The 25,314-nt window shown below is 37.8% G+C and overlaps 1 protein-coding gene across 1 annotated transcript in view; it reads right to left on the bottom strand.

Moving 5' to 3' along the window:
• The window catches only part of USP14 (ubiquitin specific peptidase 14), a 43,430-nt gene that overhangs the window by 10,516 nt on the left and 7,600 nt on the right, over positions 1-25,314 (bottom strand). The window contains exons 3-9 of the mRNA XM_021718667.1: positions 22,693-22,797; positions 21,351-21,454; positions 10,979-11,037; positions 7,599-7,729; positions 6,708-6,788; positions 5,625-5,710; positions 3,540-3,654 (exon numbers count right to left, since the gene is read on the bottom strand). Of these exons, the coding sequence (XP_021574342.1) occupies positions 3,540-3,654; positions 5,625-5,710; positions 6,708-6,788; positions 7,599-7,729; positions 10,979-11,037; positions 21,351-21,454; positions 22,693-22,797 (681 nt within the window). The remainder of the gene's footprint in view (positions 1-3,539; positions 3,655-5,624; positions 5,711-6,707; positions 6,789-7,598; positions 7,730-10,978; positions 11,038-21,350; positions 21,455-22,692; positions 22,798-25,314) is intronic.

Here is a 25,314-nt window from a genome sequence, read left to right on the forward strand (position 1 = left end):
TCAAAAAAAAAAAAAAAAAAGGTAGTAACAGAATCTATAGTATAGTGCCGCTGTTAGAACATGTAGAAAATCTTAGAAATTATTCAATATATACTCTATGTTCAATAAACATTACCTGCTATTTCTAATGTCAAAAAAATTAGCACTACTAATGTGCTCTGCTTTAACAAACAAAAAAGAAATTAAAATTAAAACAACTTAGTGGTAATGTTTAAGCATGTTATGCCTGTGTGATAATTTTTTAAAGTTTGATTTCTTGAAATTACTAATCACAGGCTGAGCACAATGGCTCACACCTGTAATCTCACAATTTGGGAGGCTGAGGCAGGAGGATTGCCTGAGCCCAGGAGTTCAAGACCAGTCTGGGCAACATAGCGAGACCTCATCTCTACAAAAAATTTTTAAAAATAATTTATTTTTAAAAATTACTAATCACATTACAAAAGGAATCACTGTGGACTAGCTTTTTGACATTTAACCAAGTTTATTTAGTAGCAAATCAGGAGAGAAGCATGGAGTCAAATTACTCAAGAATAACCAGAACAGATTATGATAAGGCAATAGTTACAACTCAGGAATACATGTTTTTCAAGAAAGTATATCCAGGGCAAGGTTATTTATCAGGCAAATTAACACCTATTATCACCAATGTGCTACATGGAACTTCTAAGTATAGTTTTCCTATCATTTTTTAAAATTACGAAGAAAGTATCATCCTGCAGAGTTCCTATCAAAGTGTTCCACTCCACACTCTCCAGTTAACACCTATATTTCATTTTCTGACACCCTAAAACTTGTACATCATGATTCATGTAATTGGATTCTTGGGGGTTAGCTAGCATTTGTGTGCTTTTAAATGAACTTCTCGTAAAAATAATTACGCTCATATCCACACCATCACATCACAACACTCCAATGATATCACAAGGCAGAGTATCACTCTCTTCTTCTGTCTTCATTTACCAACCCTTTTCTCACCAATCTTACCTCAAACTGTAGCTGGGAGCTCCCTGAAAACAAATCATCTTGTTTACCAATATAATCCCTGCCCCACTTCAATGCCTATCAACGCAACCCTTCTGTCTAACCTAGTCCTTATACAGAGGGCCTATTCCAATGTTTCATTATATTTTACTGACTTTTCTGTACGACTTTTCTTCCTTAAAGACCTCTCCTGGGGTCAGGCTCGGTGACTCAGCCTGTAATCCCAGCACTTTGAGAGGCCAAGGCAAGTGGAATGCCTGAGCCCACAGGTTCGAGACCAGCCTGGGCAACTTGGCGAGACCTCGTCTCCACAATAAATCAACAATTAGCCTGGCATGGTAGCATGCACCTGTAGTTCTAGCTACTTGGAAGGCTGAGGCAGAACAATTGCCAGAGCCTAGCAGGTCGCACCTGGGGTGGCTGTGAACGTGCCACTGCACTCCAGCATGGGCGACGAAGTGAGACTCCAATTCAAAACAAAAAAAAGACCTCTCCTTATTGGACATGGCTAGAGGAGACAGTAAAGAGAAACATCTAAAATTCTGACCTCTAGATCCTTCTTCGAATATCTAGACATCACAATGTGTAACTTTTAAAATAACTATCCCAACTATTAGTACTTTTGAAAGTCAGTAGAATCATAAGAACTACAATTTGGAACTATTAAAAGTTACCAGTTCAAACTCAAAGATGCTTCAAAGATACACATATTCCCCAAACCATATCAAATTAATAAGGCAGCAAGCAAAACCATTATATACGATCAATGTGCTCATTAGCAGAGTAGAAATCTACATTTTATGTATGTGCCCTCTTTAGTATGGCACTGGAAAAAGAGTACCAACTGAGTAATTAGAAGAGAGTTTACTTCTGGCTCTGCCACAAAACAATTAAGTTACTTAAATTCCAGGGCCTTGACGGCAAGAAAGTACAGTGGCGGAATGACTGCATATCCTGATTTGCACAGTACAACCCTAGTTTATAACCCCTAATTGTTAATAGACCCTCATTCACTCTCCAAAGTGTCCTGCTTTAGACAACACACAGTGTGGTCATCTTTGATGTTTAAGAGCAGGGTCTGGGTAGTCAGAGCTATACATGAACTCTCATTTCATCCACACAATAACCCTTTGATGACTCTCTTTTTCATGTAAGAAAGAAGCCTAAATTAAGTAACTTTCCTAAAAGTTAACAGTCCAAATAAGTTATAGGACCCATGAACATAACTATCTCTAAGGAAAAATTAAATCTCTTACTCAAACATTCCTTGAGTGCTCTAAAATAAAGCTAGGCACAGCACAAAGTACTAGGTGCTGCTTCACAGTGAGATATAGGACTATCTACGATGACTAAAAGTGAACTTAGGATATGCAACCATGTTAATGTTTTTGTCTAGGAAATGAAAAGCTAGTTGAAGTTTGATTTCTGACTGTACAGTTGATTTTTATTATACAGTAGTTATGTTCTACAAAGTCACCATGAACAAATTCAGCAAATGAACCACTGATCCTAGAAGAAACACAGGGTTAGGTTTCTGTAAGTATCTAGTCACATTTTCATCAACCAATCAATACATACTCTTGTTTGAAGTGTCCTTCTGTTTAAGGATGCCTTATTTCGTATATAGTACTGATTCAGTAACACTGAACTCACAGCCAACAGCACTCTAACTCATGCCCCAATGAAGCTTATCTAACATTCATATTTTCTCAATAAGGCACATCACAGCCTCCTTGCACTTAGAACACTGAACAGCATTTCAGGACTACGCTTGGGGGTCACGTTAAACAGCAAAGTCAACAACAAAAATGAAAAGACACGGCATTAAGATTATTACTAAAAGAACACTTGTTCACAGTAGGAGAGCTGAAAACAGGAAAGCAGAGGACTATCTTGTTTGAACTCAACTAGAATTGTGTGTGTTGAACAACTCAAAATTTGCGCTGCTTGGCTGGGTGTGATGGTTCACGCTTTTAATACCAGCACTCTGGTAGGTAAAGCAAGAGGATTGCTTGAGCCAAGGAGTTAGAGACCAGCTTAGGCAAAACCGTGAAACCTAATCTCTACAAAAAATCAAAAAATTAGCCAAGGCTAGGTGCAGTGGCTCAAGCCCATAATCCCAGCACACTGGGAGGCAGAGGTGAGACGACTGCCTGAGTCCATGGGTTCAAGACCAGCTTGGGCAACTTGGTGTGATGTCATCTCCACAATACATCAAAAAAATCAGCGGGACATGGTGGCGCATGCTTGTAGTTCCAGCTACTTGGAAGGCTAAAGCAGAAGAACAGTCTGAGTCCAGCAGGCCAAGGCTGTGGTAGATGTCTTGTAGCTGTGGTGAGCCGTGATCTTGCCACTGCACTCCAGTTTGAGTGACATAGAGTAAGACCCTGACTCAAGGAAGAAAAAGAAAAATGTGTGCTGCTCTGCACATGTCTACAAATGATCATTAACGCACAGCATGTACTGACTATAGGTTACAGATACATTTCAGCAAGCAGGTGCTCTCACAAATATGGGATTCACGAATAATGAGAACCAACAGTGATTGTCCTTACCAATTTAAGTCCTGTAAAAAGATACTTGACTTCCTGATTGATAAAACAACTAAGCTGAAGTTGATTTTCCTTTCCTTTGGTGACTTCTTCTTCTTCAGATTCTGTACATTTCATTCTTTGTAAAATAAGATAAGGAACATGCCAACAGGTATCCAACTTGTTGTAAATCTTGGATATAATTAATCATCCTAATGCTATTAAACTTAACTGTATAATTCACTGGCATTTAAAACACTTTGGTCTCCCAAGAATTTCATTTCAACATACTTAAGAATGTTCACTTAGCTACCAACAACTCTATAACAATGAGTAATAAATGTGAATTAAAGAAAAATTGAGATAAACTAAACAAATTTAAGTTGGTATTTAGTATGGTCTTATAATAGTCTTAATAAAAAAGAGTATATAAACAGTTATCTTTTCTAAGTTTTTCCACCTATGACCTAGAAAATAATGCTTCCCTGATTCATGGTTTATGAATTTGTTTAATCATCAACCAATCAATACATACCCTTGTTTGAGGTGTCCTTCTGTTTAAGGACACCTTATTTCATATGTAGTGCTGATTCAGTAACACTGAACTCACAGCCAACAGCACTGTAACTCATGCTCCAAGGAAGCTTAGCTAACGTACATATCTTCTCAGTAAGGCACATCACAGCTTCTTGCACTTACAACACTGAACAGCATTTCAGGACTATGCTTGGGGGTCACTTTAAACAGCAAAGTCAACAACAAAAAGTACAAACATGAAAAAACATGGCATTAAGATTACTACTAAAAGGACACTTGTTTATAGTGGGAGAGCTGTTTAATTATCTAATTTAGTTGATATATTCCATTTCATACAATTAAAAATTAACTCTTCGGCCAAGCACAGTATTTGACACCCACAATTCCAGCACTTTGGGAGGCTGAGGTATGAGAATTACTTGAGCCCAGGAGTTCGAGACCAACCTAGGCAACAATGCGAGAGTTCAGATCTCAAAAACAAAATTAGCCTGGTGTGGTGGTATGTGCCTGTTACTCAGGCTGAGGTGGGAGGATTGCTCAAGCCCAGGAGTTTGAGGTAACAGTGAGCTATGACTGAACCACTGCATTCCAGCCTGGGTAACAGAATGAGACTCTGACTCTAAAAACAAATAATAATACATAAGTCAGGTGTGATGGCTTATGCCTATAATTCCAGCAAATCTGAGAAACTGAGGCAGGAGGATCTCTTAAGCCCAGGAGTTTGAGACCAGTCTGGGCAACACAGCAAGACCGTGTCTCTACAAAAAAATTTTAAAAATTAGCTAAGTGTGGTAGTGTATGCCTGTAGTTCCAGCTACTGAGGAGGTTGAAGTGGGAGAATCACTTGACCCTAGGAGTTGTAGGCTGTGGTGAGCTATGATTGTGCCACTGCACTCCAGCCTGAGCAACTGAAACCCTGACTCAAAAATAATAATAATAATAAATAAAAATGAATTCTACATGAGAGTTAATGAAATAGTCACTGTTAAAGATGTTCTTGGAGGCCGGGCTTGGTGGCTCAGCCTGTAATCCCGCGTCTTGGGAGGCCGAGGTGAGTGAATTGCCTAAGCCTGCGGGTTCGAGACCCGCCTGGGCAGCTTGGCGAGACCTCATCTCTACAATAAATCAAAAAAATTAGCCAGGCATGGTAGTGTGCGCCTGTAGTTCCAGCTACTTGGAAGCCTGAGGCAAAAGGATTGCTGGAGCCCAGCAGGTCGAGGCTGTGGTGGCTGAGAGCGGCCACCGCACTCCAGGCTGGGCAACTGAGTGAGACTCCAACTCAAAAAAAAAAAAAAAAGATGTTCTTGGAAAAAACCTTCAAAAAATATACATATACAAACTGTTATTATTTTAAAAATAATGAATATCCCATATATCCTTCAAGATCACTCCAATGGGTGTATTTTTCCAAATTCCTAATTACCATTATTATATGTTTTTGGCATAAAAAGCCCTGAAGAATTTTTCTTCTACCCCACCCACCACACCAATCAGTCACCTACGCTATTTATGCTAATTTATTTCCAGTAAGTTATGAGTACAGTCTATACAAATCTTGGCTCATAAGGATACGCAGTTTCAAACTCAACACCGAAGAACTGATCAATTAAACTTTTCTTTTTAGAAGGTGTCACTGCTGATGCAGATGAAGAATCTGTCTGTAAAAATTAAAATGAAACAAAAATTCCAATTTTACTTTATATAGATATTAGTGTAAGTATATTTCCATCCACACAATCTAGTTTAGTAATATACATTTAGGTTTTTAAAAATGTAGTCCTGGCCGGGCTTGGTGGCCCAGCCTGTAATCCCAGCACTTTGGGAGGCCGAGGTGAGTGGATTGCCTGAGCCCGCGGGTTAGAGACCTGCCTGGGCAACTTGGCGAGACCTCATCTCTACAATAAATCAAAAAATGAGCCAGGCATGGTATCGCGCGCCTATAGTTCCAGCTACTTGGAAGGTTGAGGCGGAAGGATCGCCGGAGCCCAGCAAGTCGAGGCTGCGGTGGCCGGGAGTGGCCACTGCACACCAGTCTGGGTGACAGAGTGAGACTCCAACTCAAAAAAAAAAAAAAGTAGTCCTTCTCTGTGAAATCCTTTTACTGTTCAAAAAACATTAACAAAAGATTACAAATACTCAATAATCATCAATGAAATAAGTTTAATAAATTCAAATATCAAATGCAAGCTTTCAAATTTTGGTCATAGATTAAGCATCCAAAATCAAACAGGCTGAGCTTGGTGGCTCAGCCTGTAATCCCAGCACTTTGGGAAGCTGAGGTGAGCGGACTGCCTGAGCCCGTGGGTTTGAGAGCTGCCCAGGAAACTTGGTGAGACCTCATCTCTACAATAGATAAAAAAAAATCCGCTGGGCGTGGTAGCGCGTGCCTGTAATTCTGGCTACTTGGAAGGCTGAGGCGGAAGGATCGCCAGAGCCCAGCAAGTTGAGGCTGTAGTGACCAGGAACGTGCCACTGCACTCCAGTCTGGGCAACGGAGTGAGACTCCAACTCAAAAAATAAATAAATAAATAAATAAAATGTTCAAATAGACATCTACCAACTAAGGCGAATTTAATTCAAGCCTTTGGAGGAAAAAAAAACAAAAAAAGAATCAATGTATGATGAAAGTCTGTAACCACAAATATATTCAATTACCTCTTTAACAGAATCATCTTCTATGGCTTCCAATTTCTGTTGCAACACTCGCATCATTTGTATCCAACATTCATTAGCATCCTATAATTTTTAAAATGACACAGTAAATAATTCTGGGCTGTGAAAGTGTTTAGTCTATAAAATCCTTCCAAAATAATTACTATTTCCTAGGAGAGAAGGTTGTTTTCTTCTTTAAAAATATTAAGCCAAATTAGATACAACATAAAGAACTCCAGAACAGCTAACCCATTTATTCAACAGATATTTACTGAGCCTGTGCTAAATACCATACTAGATACTCAGAAAACAGCAGTGAAAATGTAAATTCAGGCAGAGATAAGGGTTGTGAAGGGAAAAAAAAGTAGTATGGGAACAGAAAGTGATCAGAGGAAGAGAAGTACACTATTTCAATAAGACAGTCAGGAAAGTCTGAGACCTTGGCCTTAAAGTCATGAGACCCAAATAAGGTGAGGAAGCCAGACTTGCATTTATCTGACAGCCAAAGAAAAAAGGCCCTGCAAAAAGAGGTCACTTGAAAAGTTTAAGGAACAGCAAGGAAGACAGCATGGCTGGAGACAGGCAAGCAAAGGGAGAGTGGTAGAGGATGTAGGGCTGGAGTGGAAGATCACTAGAGGGTACTGAACAGAGGACCAACATGATCACATTTTTAAAAGGACAATGGAGGCTAGGTGGAGAAACACTGCAGGGGGCAAAAGGCAGAAGCAAGGTGATCAGTTAACAGACTACTGCGCTACTCCAGGCAAGAGATAGTGGTGGCATGAACTAGAGCAGACTGATGTATTTCTAATTATCTCTCACTAAGTAAGGTAAATGTAAGAAACTTGAGTTTCACATTTTCAGAATGAAAAAAAAAAACTTTCCCCTAATTACCTGCTGAAGATATTGTCCTTGTTCACCCTTCTCCGCAAATTGTGGGAAAGCCATGTGTAAAAATTGTAGCAGAATAATAGGTGGAATACTAGACGAAGTTTTATCCATGGAATCAAACAAATCTCTAAGGGCTTAAAAGCAAAGCAAACACTGCCTTAGTAAAACAGTGACATTTAACACATACCACTATAAATTAATTCTTAATTAAAACAAATAAAAATCTGCTTAACTACTTTTAAATATATCTGTTCTTTTGCAATTGGACTCCTAACAAGAAAAAGAAAAATACTTGTTTTTAAATCTTAAAGAACTTACCAGAAGACATTATAATGCACTCACTAGCTATTAAAAAAAAAAAACCAAAACCTCTGAGCCTTGCTTCTCTCTTCCTTGCCAACCTCAGTCTTCCAATCAAAGCAAGGTGTACTAAAACTCAATACAGAGAATACATAATCTCTGTCTAAGAATCACACAGGCATAATGTTACTGTTCTGCCACTTGGACATTACACCACGCCATCAGATCACCTCTCTCGACTTACCTTCCTTTAAACCTATAGTTGGTGTTCCCATCTACTGAAACTGGATGTTGAAATCTGGCATTTTAAACACACTTACTGAACATCTAAGAACAAAAGTAATTTGCCTTTTTCAAAACTTTCCCCTACCTATCTCCTCTCACCAGCATGAACCCAAAGTCATGGACTCAGCTATTCTCTCAGAGTTCAAAACACTTTTCCTTTGCTGACTTCCTAGCTATCACACGTTGCTCTTACTTTACATATAGCAAACTCTATCTTATCTCAACTTGTTTTGTTAATAACCAAGATGTGAAATGTCATCAATCATTATTACACAGACTGAAGCCAGCAAATACTATAGCATCTCACTATAAAAATTGTACTGAGCACAAAGTTCAATAAAATGTTCCTTAATAACAATATTAAACACAATGTTTAAAAAATATTTTTGGAGAAAAAGCTGAAATTTGGGCATCACTACCAATCTAATTAGTTTTTTAAATAAACTAAGTTTAATAGTCCTTTAAAGTACACACTACCAAAAAATAAGAAAAAGATGATTTTAGATTTAGAATTACCATCAACAGAACAACTCAAGAGCATTTAATTAGTTCCAAAGAAAAAGATCAAGAAACATTCTAGATTAAAAGGAACTAATGAGACATGACAATAATTAAATGCAATGTGTGATCCTAAATTGACTCCTGAAGCAGGACAAAAACCATTTTAAAGTACAATATTAGGAAAGTTAGCATAATTTGAATAAAGTCTGAATTACAGAGTATTCAAATAGTGTTAAATTCCAAGATTTTGAGAATAACTGTCTTATGGTTATGATGCCCTTATTCTTAGGATATACATAGTGAAATATTCAGGAATAAAAGACATGATGTCTGGCACCTTATTCTAAAATGGTTCAGAAGAAAATTACATGCACTTCAGAGGAAAGAGAAATAAAATGAAAATTACATGCAATGCAGAGAAACGAAAAATAAAATGTGGCCAAAAGTTAGTAATTGATAAATTCTTGCAACTGCCCTGCAAATTTAAATTTATATCAAAATATAAAGTTAAAAAGTCAAGAGGCAAAAATGTAAATAATACTTTCCATCCCATCAATACCATAAGTCCCCTGTATGATGCTAGAAACTGCTGAAGGGCGGGCTTGTTGGCTCAGCCTGTAATCCCAGCGCTTTAGGAGGCCGAGGCAAGTGGATTGCCTGAGCCCTGGGGTTCGAGACCAGCCCAGGTAACTTGGCGAGACCTTTTCTCTACAGCAAAATAAAAAAACTAGCTGGGCGCAGTAGCGCGCACCTATAGTTCCGGCTACTTGGAAGGTTGAGGCGGAAGGATTGCCTGAGCAGGTCAACGCTGGGGTGGCCATGAGCATGCCACTGCACGCCAGCCTGGGCGACATAAGTGAGACTCTAACCCAAAAAAAAAGAAAAGAAACTGCTGAAATTCTGAGTACTCTTAGATACATAAGCAATCAAATAAACTAAGTATAAATAAACTAGATATATCAAATAAACTAGACCATTTGATCACATTTTCTCATTAAAAACTTCATTTCAACAAATAAATCTACTTCCGGAAAAAAGGGTAAAGTAAAATCTAACTCCAAATGATGCAAAGAAACCTACTGTCTATAGCATTAAAAATTACTAGTTGGCCACAGTGAGATACCACTTCACACCTCTAGAATGGCTATAGTCAAAAACACTAAGTGTTGGCAAGGATATGGAAAAATCGGAATCCTCATATCCTGCTGGGGAGACTGTAAACTGATACAGCTAAATATAAAGTTACCATATGACCTAGCAATTCCATTCTGAGATACATACCCAAGAGAAATGAAAGCATTTGTCCACACAAAGACTTGTATGTAAATGTTAGCAATATTTGTAACAGCCAAAAACTGGAAACAATCCAATATCCATCAACGATGAAAGAATAAATGAAAGTTGGCATGTACAAATGATGGAATCTAATTTAGTAATTTAAAAAAATTGCTGATACACACCACAATGTGCATGTACCTTGAAAACATTTTGCTAAGTGAAAGAAGTCAGTCACAAAAGACCACATATTATTTAACTCCATTTATAGAAAAGGCCCAGGATAGGCAAATCCAGCGACAGAACACAGATTAGTGGTTGTGTATGGCTAGGAGTGATGAGATGGAAAGGGGTGACTCCTAATAGTCATGAAGTTGCTTTTTGAATGATGAAAATGTTCTAAAATTAATTGTAGTGACATTTTGCACAACTCTGAATAAACTAAAAACCAATGAATTAAACACTTTATATGGGTAAATTGTATGGTATGTGTGTTACACCTCGATAAAGCTGTAAGAAAAAAAAAAAGGCATAGTTATAAAAGCCCTATCACTGCACTGCAGCCTAGGTGACAGAGTGAGATCCCAACAAAAGAAAAAAAGACACAGGACAAATTTGTAGGAAAACAAATTAACAAAATTAACTGTAGAAGAAAGACAAAATATACATTTTAAATGCTCCCAAAAAGCTGGGCCCAGAAAATTTTATGAGCAAGTTCTTAATAAAACCTGTCTCTGGTTTTCCCCAAAGTCCAAAGATATATTATACCAATTGAACCTGAAGCCAAAACTATAATTTACAATTTAATCCAGAAAATTCAAAATGGACATACATCACTGATTTATAATTTGGATGACAGAGTAAGTCCCAAGTTGCTCAATGTAAGTCTAATGTATACTCCAATCTTCATGAGATGATGTTTTACAAAACACATTTTGTAAACTGAAAATACAATAAACTGATTGTGAGTGAAAAATAAAATTATACCCCCTACCAAAAAATAATAGGTTTACCATACTGACCTGCAGTAATATACTGTGCTGAAGCCATTTCCCCGGAAGCTCTCAAGGCACCTGCATACCTAGGAACATTAAGGCAGGATTAAATAATAGGATTCAATTCATTTTAAAACTTAAATGGGAAGAAACCAGTTAAAAAGACTTATGATACACTCAACTGCCAAGTCTCTCAGAGCTGTTCCCACCTTCCTATTTTCTTCTCTTCTAGTCTAGCTCCTTTATGCATTACATGGACAAAAAAGAAGTGCTAAAATGGGAATTTAGATGAAGCCTACTTTAAGTTCTTCCCCCTTTAACAAAATAAAGCTAACTTAATGCCTATTTATTTTGGCATCTACAGAAAGAGGACATCTTAACTTTTCTAGTAACTGTGACATATTCACAGCAATCAATAAAACAGCTGATCAAAAAGTCAAACTCAAATTTCAGAAAACCAAAAGTTATATAGGCCACAGTCCTTACCCATGGTGTAATAAAATATATTTAAAACATACACTTTCATGTATGCCTCTAAATCCACAGGCTAAATAACTTGAATTAAACTCTTAGGTAGAATGGCATGGTGGCTTATACCTATAATCCCAGCACTTTGGGAGGCCGAGGCAGGAGAACTGATTGAACCCAGGAGCTCGAGACAAGCCTCAGCAACACAGCAAGACTCAAAATATTAGCCAGGCCTGGTGGCACATGCCTGTAGTCTCAGCTTCTTAGGAGGCTGAGATGGGAAGATCACTTGAATCCAGGAGTCTGAGGCTTCAATGAGTTGTGATTGTGTCACTGCACTGCAGCCTTGGCAACAGAGTGAGACCCTGACTCAAATAAAAAAATTTTTAAAAAGACAGGACAAATTTGTAGGAAAACATAAATTAAAAAATTAATTTTAGAAGAAAGAGAAAATGTACATTTTAAATGCTCCCAAAAAGCTGGACCCAATGTTATGAACAAGTTCTTTTAAGAACACATCAGTCCTATAATATGAAAAAAATTGCTGAAAAAGATTATTTTACAGAGAGCTAGCATAACTCTAACACTAAATCCTCACAAAGTAGAAAAAAAACCACAGAAAACTACAGATCATCTTACTAATAACTAAAAAATCCTTTTAAGAAGTACCAGCAAGTTAACTTCAGCACTATATACTGAAGGAATACAAATGTATCAGGAATATAAAGATGGCTTACCATTAAGCTAATTTATGTATCATAAATAGATTCAGTGAGAAAAAAATCTAAGGACTATGCCAACAAATAGCATTTGAAAATTTTAACATACATTTCTTATTTTGTTTAAAAATCCCTAGTAAACAAATGATGGAGGTATACTTTCTTAACATGCTTGATGCTATTTCCATCAAGTCAAAGGTCAATATTTAACATTAAAACACAGCATTCTTATTAAAATAAAAAATGGGAGAGAATTCCACAATTATCTACTATTTAACACTGCAATCAAAGTTCTAATCAGTGAAATAAGACAAGAAAGAAAAACGGGATGAACCACCTCAAACAGACAAAACTATCTTAAGTAATGGATATATGATTATCTATTTAGAAAATCTAAATATTAACTGAAAGACTGCCCTATTTCTTCATAAATATCATAAACAAATCATTACCATAATCAACATAATCATAAATAAAATGTTTTCAGAGTTTTTAAAAAACTACTACTAAAATTTTCATAGAATATAAGGACAGTTTCAAAACTTAGGGGAAGTGGATCTTGGAACCACAGAACATATGATATTTAGAATTAATGAGTCAGATTCTTTCCTATGAGCTAGCAGGGCCAATAATAAAATAATCAGGGGAGAACTCATCTAACATTCCAAAAATCAAAACACTTGGAAATAAAGCACATGAAGAAAATCAATCTCACTGAAAATCAAATAGGACCTGAAACAATGGGAAAACATTCTATATTCTTGAATGAGAAGCCTAAATACTGTAAAAATATCAATTTACCCCAAACTTAAAGCCACTATGGTCAAAATCCCTAAGGCTGGCAATCCCACCATATAACCAGCTAGATGGAGAATGGCAGACTAAAGGACTGTAAAGTTCACAGACGTTAAATAAGGATCCAGGAATACATTGAAACTAAATAAGAAGGATGGATTACTATATAACAGATAGTTAAAATGGTATGATACCAACATATATGAAAACCAAATCTCAATAAATAAACCCAGTTAGAAGACCTAGGAAATCTTAAAAATATTTAAAAATAAGCCAGGCACTGTGGCTCACACCTGTAATCCCAGCACTTTAGGAAGTGGAGGCACGGGGATTGCCTGACCAGCCAGGGCAACTTGGCAAGATCTCATCTCTACAACAAATCAAAATATTAACCAGGTGTGGTGGTGCACACCTGTGATTCCAGTTGCTTGGAAGGCTGAGGTGGAAAGATCACCTGAGCCCAGCAGGTCAAGGCTGCGGTGGCTATGAGCATGCCACTGTACTCCAGCCTGGGTGACAGAGTGAGACTCCTACTCAAAAAAATAAAATAACATTTAAGAATAATATATGTAATAAGAGTGCCATTTCAAATCAATGTATCAATTATATAATAAATGATACAGAGAAAAAAGAAAGCTAGACTGTAACCTCATATCTTTAAGAGAAATGCAGTTTACCAATAAGCTCACCAATAATCAAAGTTTAATCTTACCAGTAATCAGAGTTCTCATAATAATATTTAACAATGATGAATATGTACAGAATGTGTCATTCTTATTTTTCTATCTTTTGGGATAACAACTGGCAGTATCTCAAGAGCTAAAAGTATTCATTCTAACTTTATTAACCCAGAAATGACCCAAGGAATCATGTACATAAAGATGTACTGCAGAATTGTTAATAACTAAGCATAAAAACAAAGGAGAGGAATACAAATTTATGACCATTAAAATTGATTACAAAAAAACAAACAAACAAAACAAGTACACTGCTATACATGTTAAAAAAAAAAAAAGCCAAATAACACAAACTTTCACTCTAGGTAATTAATTACTTTCAACTTGGACTTGATCAAAAAATTTCAAATACAAATAAGCCCACAAATTTGATACTCACTTCCTTTTTCAATCATATTCTCAGCCCGTATCTCAAATTATGATGAAACTGCAACATGCACTTTACTTATGCAAAGTGAATGATATATCCTCCACAAACAAAAATAAAAATAAAAATAATACAAGCAGTACAAGCAATCCCACACACCATTCACTCCATGAAAATATTCACTAGACAGATTAAAATATGGGATTTTCCTGCAGAGTGTCTCAGTTCTTACATGCCTCCCATAACATGAATCTCTCACTGCACTGTGTGAGATTATAGTGTTTTTGTTTTTGTTTTTTGAGTTGGAGTCTCACTCCAATGCACAGGCTGGAGTGCAGTGGCATGCTCACAGCCACCCCAGCGTCAACCTGCTGGGCTCCAGAGATCCTTCTGCCTCAGATCCAAGTAGCCAGAACTACAGGAGCGTGCTATCCCACCCAGCTAATTTTTGACTTATTGTAGAGATGAGGTCTCGCCAAGTTGCCCAGGCTGGTCTTGAAACCATGGGCTCAGGCAATCCACTCTCCTCCGCCTCCCAACGTGCTGGGATTACAGGCTGAGCCACCGAGCCCAGCCAAGATTACAGTGTTTAAAGAAAACTACTTATCCGGTGTCCAATGAAAGAAAAACAGCAACCTAATGAAAAACCTGGCTACACTGTCCTTATTGAGAACTAGAACTTGCCAGTCTCTAATACAACAAAATAGGGCTATGTGAAACTATCTTATGAGTAATTTATAGATTTTAAGGATGATTTTTATTATACATAATTTTCACCCTAGTTTCTAAATTTAGAACCTGACTCCAGAATTATGATGAGACTCTACTCTTGGGCAACATAAGCAAACAGATTTTACCTGTAATTCTTGGAACTCAGTGTCTCTTAAGCTAAGCCAATCGATTCCTCTTGAATGCACTTTCCTTCCACCCTTCATCATTATACATCCCACTCACCAAATAAAGAAAAGTTCTGCTAAGTGTTTGTGAGGATGAGCTTCAGAATCTCCAACAATAAAACAGTTTTCATGGAATTTTACTCTGCCCATTCATTCCTAGCTTATCAGTTAATGTCGTTTTTCCAAAGACACTCCCCCACCACTCATGTCATCCTATATCAATTACACTATTAAGTACAAGGGCCTCCAACTGTCTCATGGAAATTTAGAATTCCAAAAACATTTCTTTTGGTTTCAAGAAAGCAGAGTCACACAGAATGAAATCTCCCTACTGAAAAAACTCTTCCCAAAACATGAAAAGAGCACTCTCCTTGGAATAGAGGTTAAAGGGCATCCCAGAAGAAAACAGTGAGGAGAAAATCTTGGAAGTAAGATAAAGCTACTCTCAACCTGCTACCCCTAGAGTGCTACCCAAAAAGCTACTTATCTGAATAATTTGAAGAAAGGGAATAAGAAAAAGAATACTGTTGCATAAAATGAGAACACAACCTTCAAACAAATGAGGGAAGAGCAACCCTTACATCTAAAGAGAACAGAGTTAAAGAAACAAACAAGAGAAAAACCTTTAAACAAAAATAATTCAGGAACCTCAGAGAAATAAAAGCCAGATTTCTATTCAAAAACTGGGATAAGAACAGAGGGTCATAATAAATAGGCATGAGCAAAGTAGATGTACCAATCAGTGAAATGTAAGACAGAAATGAGGCATTTTCTCAGAACACAGCACATTAAAAATTTTTTAAATGTAAAACATGGAGAAAAGTTAGGAAATATGAAAAGAAGATCTAAAAATTCTAATATTTATAAGAAACAGCTAAACAGAGGAGAAGCAGTATCTAAAGGAATAATGGTCAAAAATGTTCCAGAGTTTACAAGAGTCCTCACACTAAAAGTGTCCAGTGAGCACTAAATAAAATTAATTTAAAAATAAAGAAATAAATAACCAAGGGTGGGCACTTTGGGAGGTGAGGTGGGAGGACTGTTTGAGGCCAGGAGTTTGAGAACAGCCTGGGCAACACAGGGAGACATAACATCTCTACAAAAAAAAAAAAAAAGTTTTAGCTGGGCATGATGGGATGTGCCTGAAGTCCTAGCTACTCAGCTGAGGCTACTTCAGCTGAGGCAGAAGATCACCGGAGCCCAGGAAGTCAAGGCTGCAGAGAGCCATGATCAGGCCACTGCACTCCAGTTTGGGTGACAGAGTGAGACGCCCAACTCAAAAAAAAGAAAAATAAAAAAGAAAGAAAGAAATACCACACTTAGATTCTTGGAAAACTTCAAGGAAAAAAAAGAGAAAAAATCCTAAAAGCTACTAATGAAAACAGTAAGAATCAAGACTGACATCAAACCTCTTGCCAATGAGCATGGGCATATGAAAATATTGGAGAAATAACTACGAAACCACTGAGGAAAAATAACTTTGACCTAGATTCTTGTATCAAGTAATATTTTCATCTAAGAATAAGTGAAAAGGTAAAATAAACAGTATTTTGAGACATATATATATGACACAGTAAGATTCTAGTAGTGTTTGTAAGCAAGAATTTTTTTAAGTATTTATGAATAAAATCATCATCATCTTATCTACCTAGATTGCTGAGAATAATCTGAAAGTCAGTACTCTGCTTAAAATAGTCCAATGGCTCCCCTTTGCCCTAAACACAAAGTCCATACTACTTAAAAATGATTCCATGAGGCTGGGTCTCGTGGCTCATCCCTGTAATCCCAGCACTTTGGGAGGCCAAGGAGGATTGCTTGAGCCCAAGATCACGAGACTTTGTGTCTATTAAAAAAAAAAAATCAAAAAATGTTGTCGGATGTAGTAGCACATGCCTGTAGTCTCAGTTACTTAGGAGTCTGACGTAGAAGAACTGTCTGAGCCCAGGAGGTTGAGGCTATGATGAGCGGTGATTGTGCCACTGCACTCCAGCCTGGACAACAGAGTGAGACCCCAATTCATTCACACACACAAAAAATGACTCCAAGGGCCAGGCATAGTGGCACACACCTGTAGATCCAGCTACTCAAGAGGCTGAGGTGGGAAGATCACCTTGAGCCCAGGAGTTTGAGGTTACAGTGAGCTAAGACTGCACCACTGCACTCCACACTAGGTAACAGAGCAAGACCACAAAACCCTGTCTCTTAAAAATGACGCCAGGCGCGGTGTCTCACGCCTATAATCCCAGCACTTTGGGAGGCCGAGGCAAGAGAATTGCCTGAGCCCAGGGTTCAAGACCAGCCTGGGCAACTTGGTAAGACCTCATCTCTACAATAAATCAAAAAATTAGCTGGGCGTGGTGGAGTGCATCTGTGGTTCCAGCTGCTTGGAAGTCTGAGGCAGAAGGATCACTTGAGCCCAGCAAGTTGAGGCTGTGGTGGCCTTAAGCGTGCCACTGTACTCCAGCCTGGGTGGCAAAGTGAGACTTCTACTAAAAAAATAAATAAATAAAATAAACAAAAATGATTTCATGATCTCTGACTAGCCTCTGCTAATCTCCTATCTATCACCCATCCTTCCCCATGCAGTCTTACTGAATCTGTTAAAGTCTCCAGACTTTTGCTTAAATACTTTTTCTCCAGTCCTCTCTCACACGTTCCCTGCTTCTTACCCAAGAGGGTTAACACCTACCCTGTTTAAACACCAGTTTATTTCAAGAAACCTTCAGAGTTACTCTTTCAGATTTTTATACAATTTTCTTCTTTCCTCTCTAATGCTCAGTTATATCAAAACATTTCACAAGCCACAAAGAAAAATAATTCATAAAGCTGTCTAGAATCCACATTGTAGTTCAGAAATCTATCATACATTAAGAACTGGCAATTGATGTATCAAAATAGTTGCTATAAATTTAGCCAGAATTAAGTTACTTTTTTTTTTTTGAGTTGGAGTCTTACTCTGCCGCCCAGACTGGAGTGCAGTGGCTGCTCCCGGCCACCGCAGCCTCAACCTGCTGGGCTCCGGCAATCCTTCCACCTCAGCCTTCCAAGTAGCTGGAACTACAGGCGTGCGCTACCACACCCGGCTAATTTTTTATTTATTGTAGAGATGAGGTCTCGCCAAGTTGCCCAGGCGGGTCTCGAACCCATGGGCTCAGGCAATCCACTCACCTCAGCCTCCCAAGGTGTGGGATTATAGGCTGAGCCACCAAGCCCAGCTAAGTTACATATTTTTAAAGTTACGTTTATATTCACTGAGGAGAGGGGACCCTCGTTTATAGTCATTTCATGGGTTCTCAAAATAAGTGTCATTGTTTTCTCTTTTTCTCTTGTATAGTGGTACAAAAAGTTTTCTTTCTTTTTCAAACCATTACTCACGAGTATAGGGACAGACATATATGTATACAAATGGAACAGAATCGAGGGTCCAGAAATGGCCAACTGATTTTCAAAAAAGGTGCTAAGATAATTCAATGAGGAAATAACAGTCTTCAATAAATGGTGCTAGAAAAACTGGATATCCACACGCAAAGAATGGGGAGGACACCTACCTGTCACCTTCCACAAAAATTAATCACAGAACTCAGTGTAAGAGCTAAAACTGTGTAACTCTTAAAAACATAAGAGTGGGGCAAACCCCTTCGGGTCCCCTCTCATTGTGGGAGCGTCTCTGCCCTCTCAGTAAATCCTACTTTCTCACTTTCTGGCTGTCCGTGTCCCTCATTCTTCCTGGGCATGAGATAAGAACCTCGAACCTGAAGAGCTGCAGAAGATCATCAGAGCGGAAGAGTCATGCACCCCAGAGGCTGGCTTGTCAGTCAATGGAAGCGGCTGAGCAAGGATCGCTGCCAAAAGAAGGCAAGACTCCAAAGCTGAGACACCCAGGGGGGCTAAGGCTTGTCAGCCCAATGAACCAGCAACACTCTCAGGGCCTGGCTTGCCAGCCCATCAGACCCAACACTCCAAGGGCTAGGCTCTCCAGCCCACCAAATCTCAACACTCTCAGGGCTTGGCTTGCCAGCCCACTAGAGCTGACACTTCTGGGGCTAGGCTTACCAGCCCCTCAACAACCCTCTCTGGGGCTTGGCTGGTCAACCCATTGAGGTGATACTCTCAAAGCCCAGGCTGACCAGAAAAATCCGCATCAGTTTTGACGCCCATACGTGGGGCTCGACAGAAGGTAAAGGTTACTGAAATAGACTTGTGGGTCCATCACACTAAAGTGAAAGCCTGGAGTCTAGAAGAAGTTGTCTCAGCTGACCCGGAAGAACATATAGAATCAAACTAAAGTTCATAAAAGATAAGTGCCACTTATTAACGGTCTATGAATTTCCCCCTTATAGTTATACCTATACTTGCAGTCTTTGTTTTCGTCTTGATTTGTACCATTAGATGCCACTGTCAAGGACCCCTTAATCCTGAGCATCCATGGGATTGTTTTCTTCCCTAGAAGTCTCTCTCACAGGAACAAGCAAAATGCCTACTCTATCTTGCTTCCTGTTTTTAGTATCATTAGTCCTAGCTTCTTATAAGCACCCTCTCTCACACTCCATTACTTATGTGCCTCAACAGGGTAATTATTCAAACACTGGATATGCTCATGGTGGAATGTGGAGGAACACACGCATTATTAAATGAAGCTTGTTGGTTTCATATTAACACTTCCTCCCAAGTAAAAGAGACTTTACAGGTTATAAAACAAAAATAACATCATTGACTCTTTACAAGAACAGGCAGTTTCAAGACCCAGATGGTTACAAGGCAGATGGAACCTTGTATGCAAGCTCCTTGTATGCAAGCTTCTTTCTACCAAGAACGCTTTAGATCACGACCCTTTAGAGCAGTCCCCATACAATGCCCATGATCAGCAGGAAGTAGCCAGACCAGTCATCCTCTTTACTACCTAAAGGTAGTTAGGATTACTACTACAAAGGGGGGGAATGAGGCAATAGCTAGAAAAAGGCTAGGCAGACAGACAGGAGGGTCTTCTGGTAACAATGTAACAAATTCCAGGCAGGCCCCTCAGGCTCAGCATTGGTAAACAAGCTCCCTGCAAGCCTCTCAAGCCAGAGCTCAGCTTAAGTACTAACTGCTGGAATCGAAAAGCAACCAGTCAGCTCACAATTAGGCCCCTACCTCCTGCCGATTGGTCCTTAATACTGACTAATCAGAACAGCTACAGCTAGGGTTAGTCAACTGGCTTGGACTTAGGGCTATATAAGCAACAGATTTTCTGCCCCCGACAGCAACCCCTTTGGGTCCCCTTCCACTGTGGGAGCTTCTCTCAATAAACCCTGCTTTCTCACTTTAAAAAAAAAAAGGAGTAAGTCTTTGTGACTCAGAATTAAACAAATGACAAAGGAAAAAATTAACATTAAACTAAATCAAAATTTAAGACTTTTTTATTACAAACATACCATCAAGAAAGTAAAATGAGTTTACAGTGGAGAAGACTAACAAATTATATATCTAATAAGGGATCTGTATCCAGAACATATAAAAAACACTTACCACTGAACTTTTTAAAAGACAACTCAATTAAAACACTGGCAAAGAATTAAGCAGATATTATTCCAAAGAAGACACATAGATGGCTAATAAGCATATGAAAAGATGCTAAACATCATTAGTCATTAGGAAAATGTAAATGAGAACTACTTCACATCCCTAGATGGCTTAATCAAAGACAGATAATAAGTACTTGGAACCTTCTTACATTGCTGGTAAGAATATAAACTGGTGCAGTCACTTTGAACAATAGCTCGTCAGTTCTTCAAAATATTAACCATATAGTTATCATACAATTGAGCAATCCACTCCTAGGTACACAACTAAGAAAAATGAAAGCAATCCGTCCACACAAAAACATGAATGTTTGTAGCAACATTACTCACAACGGCCAAAAAGTGGAAACAATTCAAACTTCCATCAACAGAATCGATCAATAAAACAAAATGTGCTATATCCATATAATGAAATATTATTATTCAGCAATAAAAAATGACAGTGATACATGCTACAACATAAATCTTGAAAATATTATGCTAACCAGAAAGCCAGTCACAAAAAGATCACATACTATATAATTACATTTATATGAAATGCCAACAATGGGTAAATCTACTAACACAGAAAACAGATTAATGGTTGGCAAGGGGTGAAGGTAGGTAAAAGTGTGGAAAGAGTGATTACCAGTGAGTATGTTTCTTTTGGAAGGAGGAAAAAAAATGTTCTAAAATTAGATTGTGGTGATTGCTGCATAATCTCGTGAATATTATAAAAACCATTAAATACTTTAAAAGGGTGAATTATATAATACGTGACTTATATTTCAATAAAGATACTTAAAAAAAACCCTACTCATCCAAATGTGAACCTCCCTTACCCAAAGAAACCTCAAACATTGCTCTTCAGTCTTACCTTTTCAGGGCATCTTTGAGTTCAGGCACAGAACGAATACACTGAACTGTAGCATTCATGTAACAAGTGTTACCAAGGTTTGTCAATCCACATGGTAATTCCATCTGGTAAAAAAGGATAAAATCCATTTTAAAAAATAACATGTCATACGTAGGTCACTGAGATTCTCACTCCGAATCAAGTACCATTTACTAGCTCCTACCATTTATATTCTACCTTCACCCGAAAGTAATGTTGTATTGCCCCACAAAAATTTTCACTTGACTGGGCAGAGTGGCTCAAGCCTGTAATCCCAACACTTTGGGAGGCCGAGTCGAGAGGATTGCCTGAGCCCGCAGGTTCAAGACCAGCCTGGGCAACATGGTGAGACCTCGTCTCTAAAATAAATCAAAAAAATTTGCTGGGCATGATAGCGTGTGGCTATAGTTCTGGCTACTTGGAAGGCTGAGGCGGAAGGATTGCCGAAGCCCAGTAGGTTAACACTGTGGTAGCTGTGAGCATGCCATTGCACTCTAGCCTGGGAAACAGAGTAAGACGTCAACCAAAAAAAAAAAAAAAAAAATTCACTTGTATCATGCTGGCAATCATACTAAGTTTTAGTTTCCTTCCTAAATATAAAAGATCATATCAGTCCTGCCTCCTTTGCAGGCTTATCATGGAAATAGGGTAGCAAAATATGCATTGAAACACTTAAAAAAAAATCTAAAAAACCAAGAAAATGAATGGCACTATATAAATGCTGGGTGTTAAAAAATAACATTTGACACACGTTCACTAGTTTCTACATCTAAATTCAGAATAAAATATATTTTTAACATGGAAGATGTTAAGAATTTATCCCAGCATTTAAACTACTCCTTGATCCTGTTTTCTCATAAAATAGTGCTATGTACTGGACACATATTACAGATATTAATTGATTTTATATTTATAGACATGTATGTGTGTGTACATGTTACAACAACAGTCACCTGTAAATTAAGGCTCATTGTAGTCCTTAATACCTCAGAGTTTTGAGGCTTAAAAGTACAGGCCCTGAATTGCAAACTTTGTGTTTAATGTCAAATACATGTAAGTTGAGCCTAAGTGAATTCACTTGAAAAGCAATAACAACTAAGTGTATGACACCAAAAAAAAAAAAAAAATTTAACTTTCTGAATTACCTGACTACAGGAATCCCTTATGCTAATTCCAAAAGTAATACAACTCTTACTGCTAAAATCATATATCTTGATATTAATGATTAAATCTTCAAAGCATTTAGGTGCTACTTTCTAAACGGTATCTTAATAACCGTCCTTCAAAACGTGTGATCAAACATATAAAATCTGGTATGTCTTACAGCAGATGCTAACTGTTCTTCTGTCATGTCTTCTACGAAGATGGTTTTAGCTGAGGGTTCTTCAGGAAGAGCATCTGCTGAACCTATCATTAGTAGAGTCATCCCCTGTTTTTTAAAAAAAAGTAATTGCATGAAAATCCTTAAAAACTGATAGTGCTTATATCCAATGAAAGAAGCCAGACACAAAATCAACACATATTACATAATTTTATTTGCCAGAAAAGGTAACTCTACAAAAAGCAGATTAGTGGTTGCCTCAGGCTAGAGGTAGGAAACGGAGTGACTTTAAATGGGCACAAGTTTCTTTCTGTGGTGATGGAAAAAAATTCTACTATTATACTGTGGAGAAGGTTGCACGCTCTGCAAATATATGGCTAAAGATCACTGAATTGTTAAAAAAAAAAAAATTAAAAGAACCAGGGTGGCTATTTGGGGCCAGGGGTCACCTGCTTATCTGCAAAAGTGTACAAAAAACTTTTTAGGGTGATGGATGATTGTGATGCTAGTGGCTAAATGACTACATAAAATACCCAAATTCTGATCAAACTGTACACCAAAAACAGGTGAATTTTATTCTGCATAAATCATATTTGAATAAAGCTGAGGGAAAAAAATAAATACTGCTATTAAAAAAACTGATAACGTTTACAATATTGAAGAGAAGGAAATTCATCAAATGATAAAACATTTAGTGGAATCATTTCTCCCCATAACAAGTTAACGACTAATAGGTTTTTTTCTTTGAATGCCTACTATTTAACTGTAACAACTGTTTACAATTGAATACAAATGTTTTATTTTTTTTTTCTTTTGAGTCAGGGGTCTCACTCCATCCTCTATGCTAGAGTGTAGTGATGTGATCACAGATCACCACAGCCTTGACCTCCTGGGCTCAGGAAATCCTTCCACCTCAGCCTTCGGAAGAGCTGGGACTACGGGCATATACCACCACATCCAGCTAATTTTTAAATTTTTTTGTAGAGATAACGTCTCGCTATGTTGCCCGGGCTGGTCTCGAATTCTCAAGCAATCCTCCCATCTCAGCCTCCCAAAGTGCTGAAATTACAGAAGTGAGTCACCGCAACCAGCCTGCACACAAATATTTTTAGAGCACTGTGTTATTAAAAAAAAAAAAAAAATCAAACCAAACAGAATAAGCCAGTTCAAAAGATCCAATTTCATAATTCTATATATTAACTTAAGACTTATATTCAATATATGTGTAAACACAATAGAAGAACAAGGAAGACACTGTCATCTTAAATCTCATAATCTTAAAATATAAATAACACCTTACTCTCTTACTTAATACCTTAATTGGAAGGCATGAACAATTGAGACCAAAAAAAAAAAAAGATAGAGCCAAGGAAAAAAAAAAAACCAGAAGAAAAAATGACAGTCAGAGGCTAGGCACAGTGATTCATGCTCAAGGAGTTCATGTTCAGGATTTCAAGGATGCTGTGAGCTATGATCACTGCACTCCTGCATGGGCAACAAAGCAAGAATCCATCTCTAAAAACAAAAAAGGACAAGAATATCGACATTGAAATCCAATAACCTTTATTCTATCACCTTTTATTTTTTCACAGACATTTTATAAGACAACAGCAAAGCATTACTGAGCCATCATTAAGGAATCTTTCTCCAAAGACAACTGTCTTCACCAAACATTAAGAACATACTCCAACTCAAAAAAAAAAAAAAAGAAAATATATCTAAATGTAAAAGCTAAAATTTATTTTTAAGATGTTAAAATATTGTTAAGATGTCCATGCTACAAAAGGCAATCCACAGATTCAACACAACACCCATTAAGCTACCAGCATCATTCTTCTCAGACCTGGAAATGACAATACAGAAATTCTATGGAAATATAAACGACCATGAATAGCTAAAACAATCCTTAGCAAAAGAAACAAAGCAGGAGGTATCACATTTCCAGACTTCAAACTTTACTATAAGGCTACAGTAATCAAAACAGCCTGGTATTGGTACAAGAACAGGCATATAGACCAATGGAACAGGTTAGAGATTCCAGAAGCAAAGCCTCAATTCCTCAACCAACGCATCTTTGACAAAGCCTCCAATAACAACCACTGGGTAGAGGAGAACCTATTCAGTAAATGGTGCTGGGAGAACTGGCTGACCACAGGCAGAAGATTGAAACAGGACCCCTACCTATCACCATACACAAAAATTAACTCTAAATAGATCAAAGACCTGAATGTAAAACCTCAAACTATAAGAATCTTAGAAAGCCCAGGAGACACCCTTATGCAAATTGGAACTGGGAACCAATTCCTATTCAGAACCCTAAAGGCCAATACCTTAAGAAATAAAATAGACAAGTGGGACCTTATTAAATTAACAAGCTTCTGCAAAGCAAAAGAAAGCATCAAGAGAGCAGGGAGACAGCCCACAGAATGGGAAAATATATTTGCCAACTGTTTATCCGACAAAGGCCTAACATCTAGGATCTACAAGGAACCCAAACGTGCCAAAAGGAAAAAAACAAGTAGCCCCTTTAAAAAGTGGGCAAGACATGAATACACACTTCTCAAAAGAAGATATACAGGCAGCCAACAGACACATGAAAAAGTGCTCAGCCTCACTCATCATCAG

Source organism: Carlito syrichta, unplaced genomic scaffold, assembly GCF_000164805.1.
Source record: "Carlito syrichta isolate Samal-C Ts95f unplaced genomic scaffold, Tarsius_syrichta-2.0.1 Scaffold313204, whole genome shotgun sequence".
Taxonomy (NCBI): domain Eukaryota; kingdom Metazoa; phylum Chordata; class Mammalia; order Primates; family Tarsiidae; genus Carlito; species Carlito syrichta.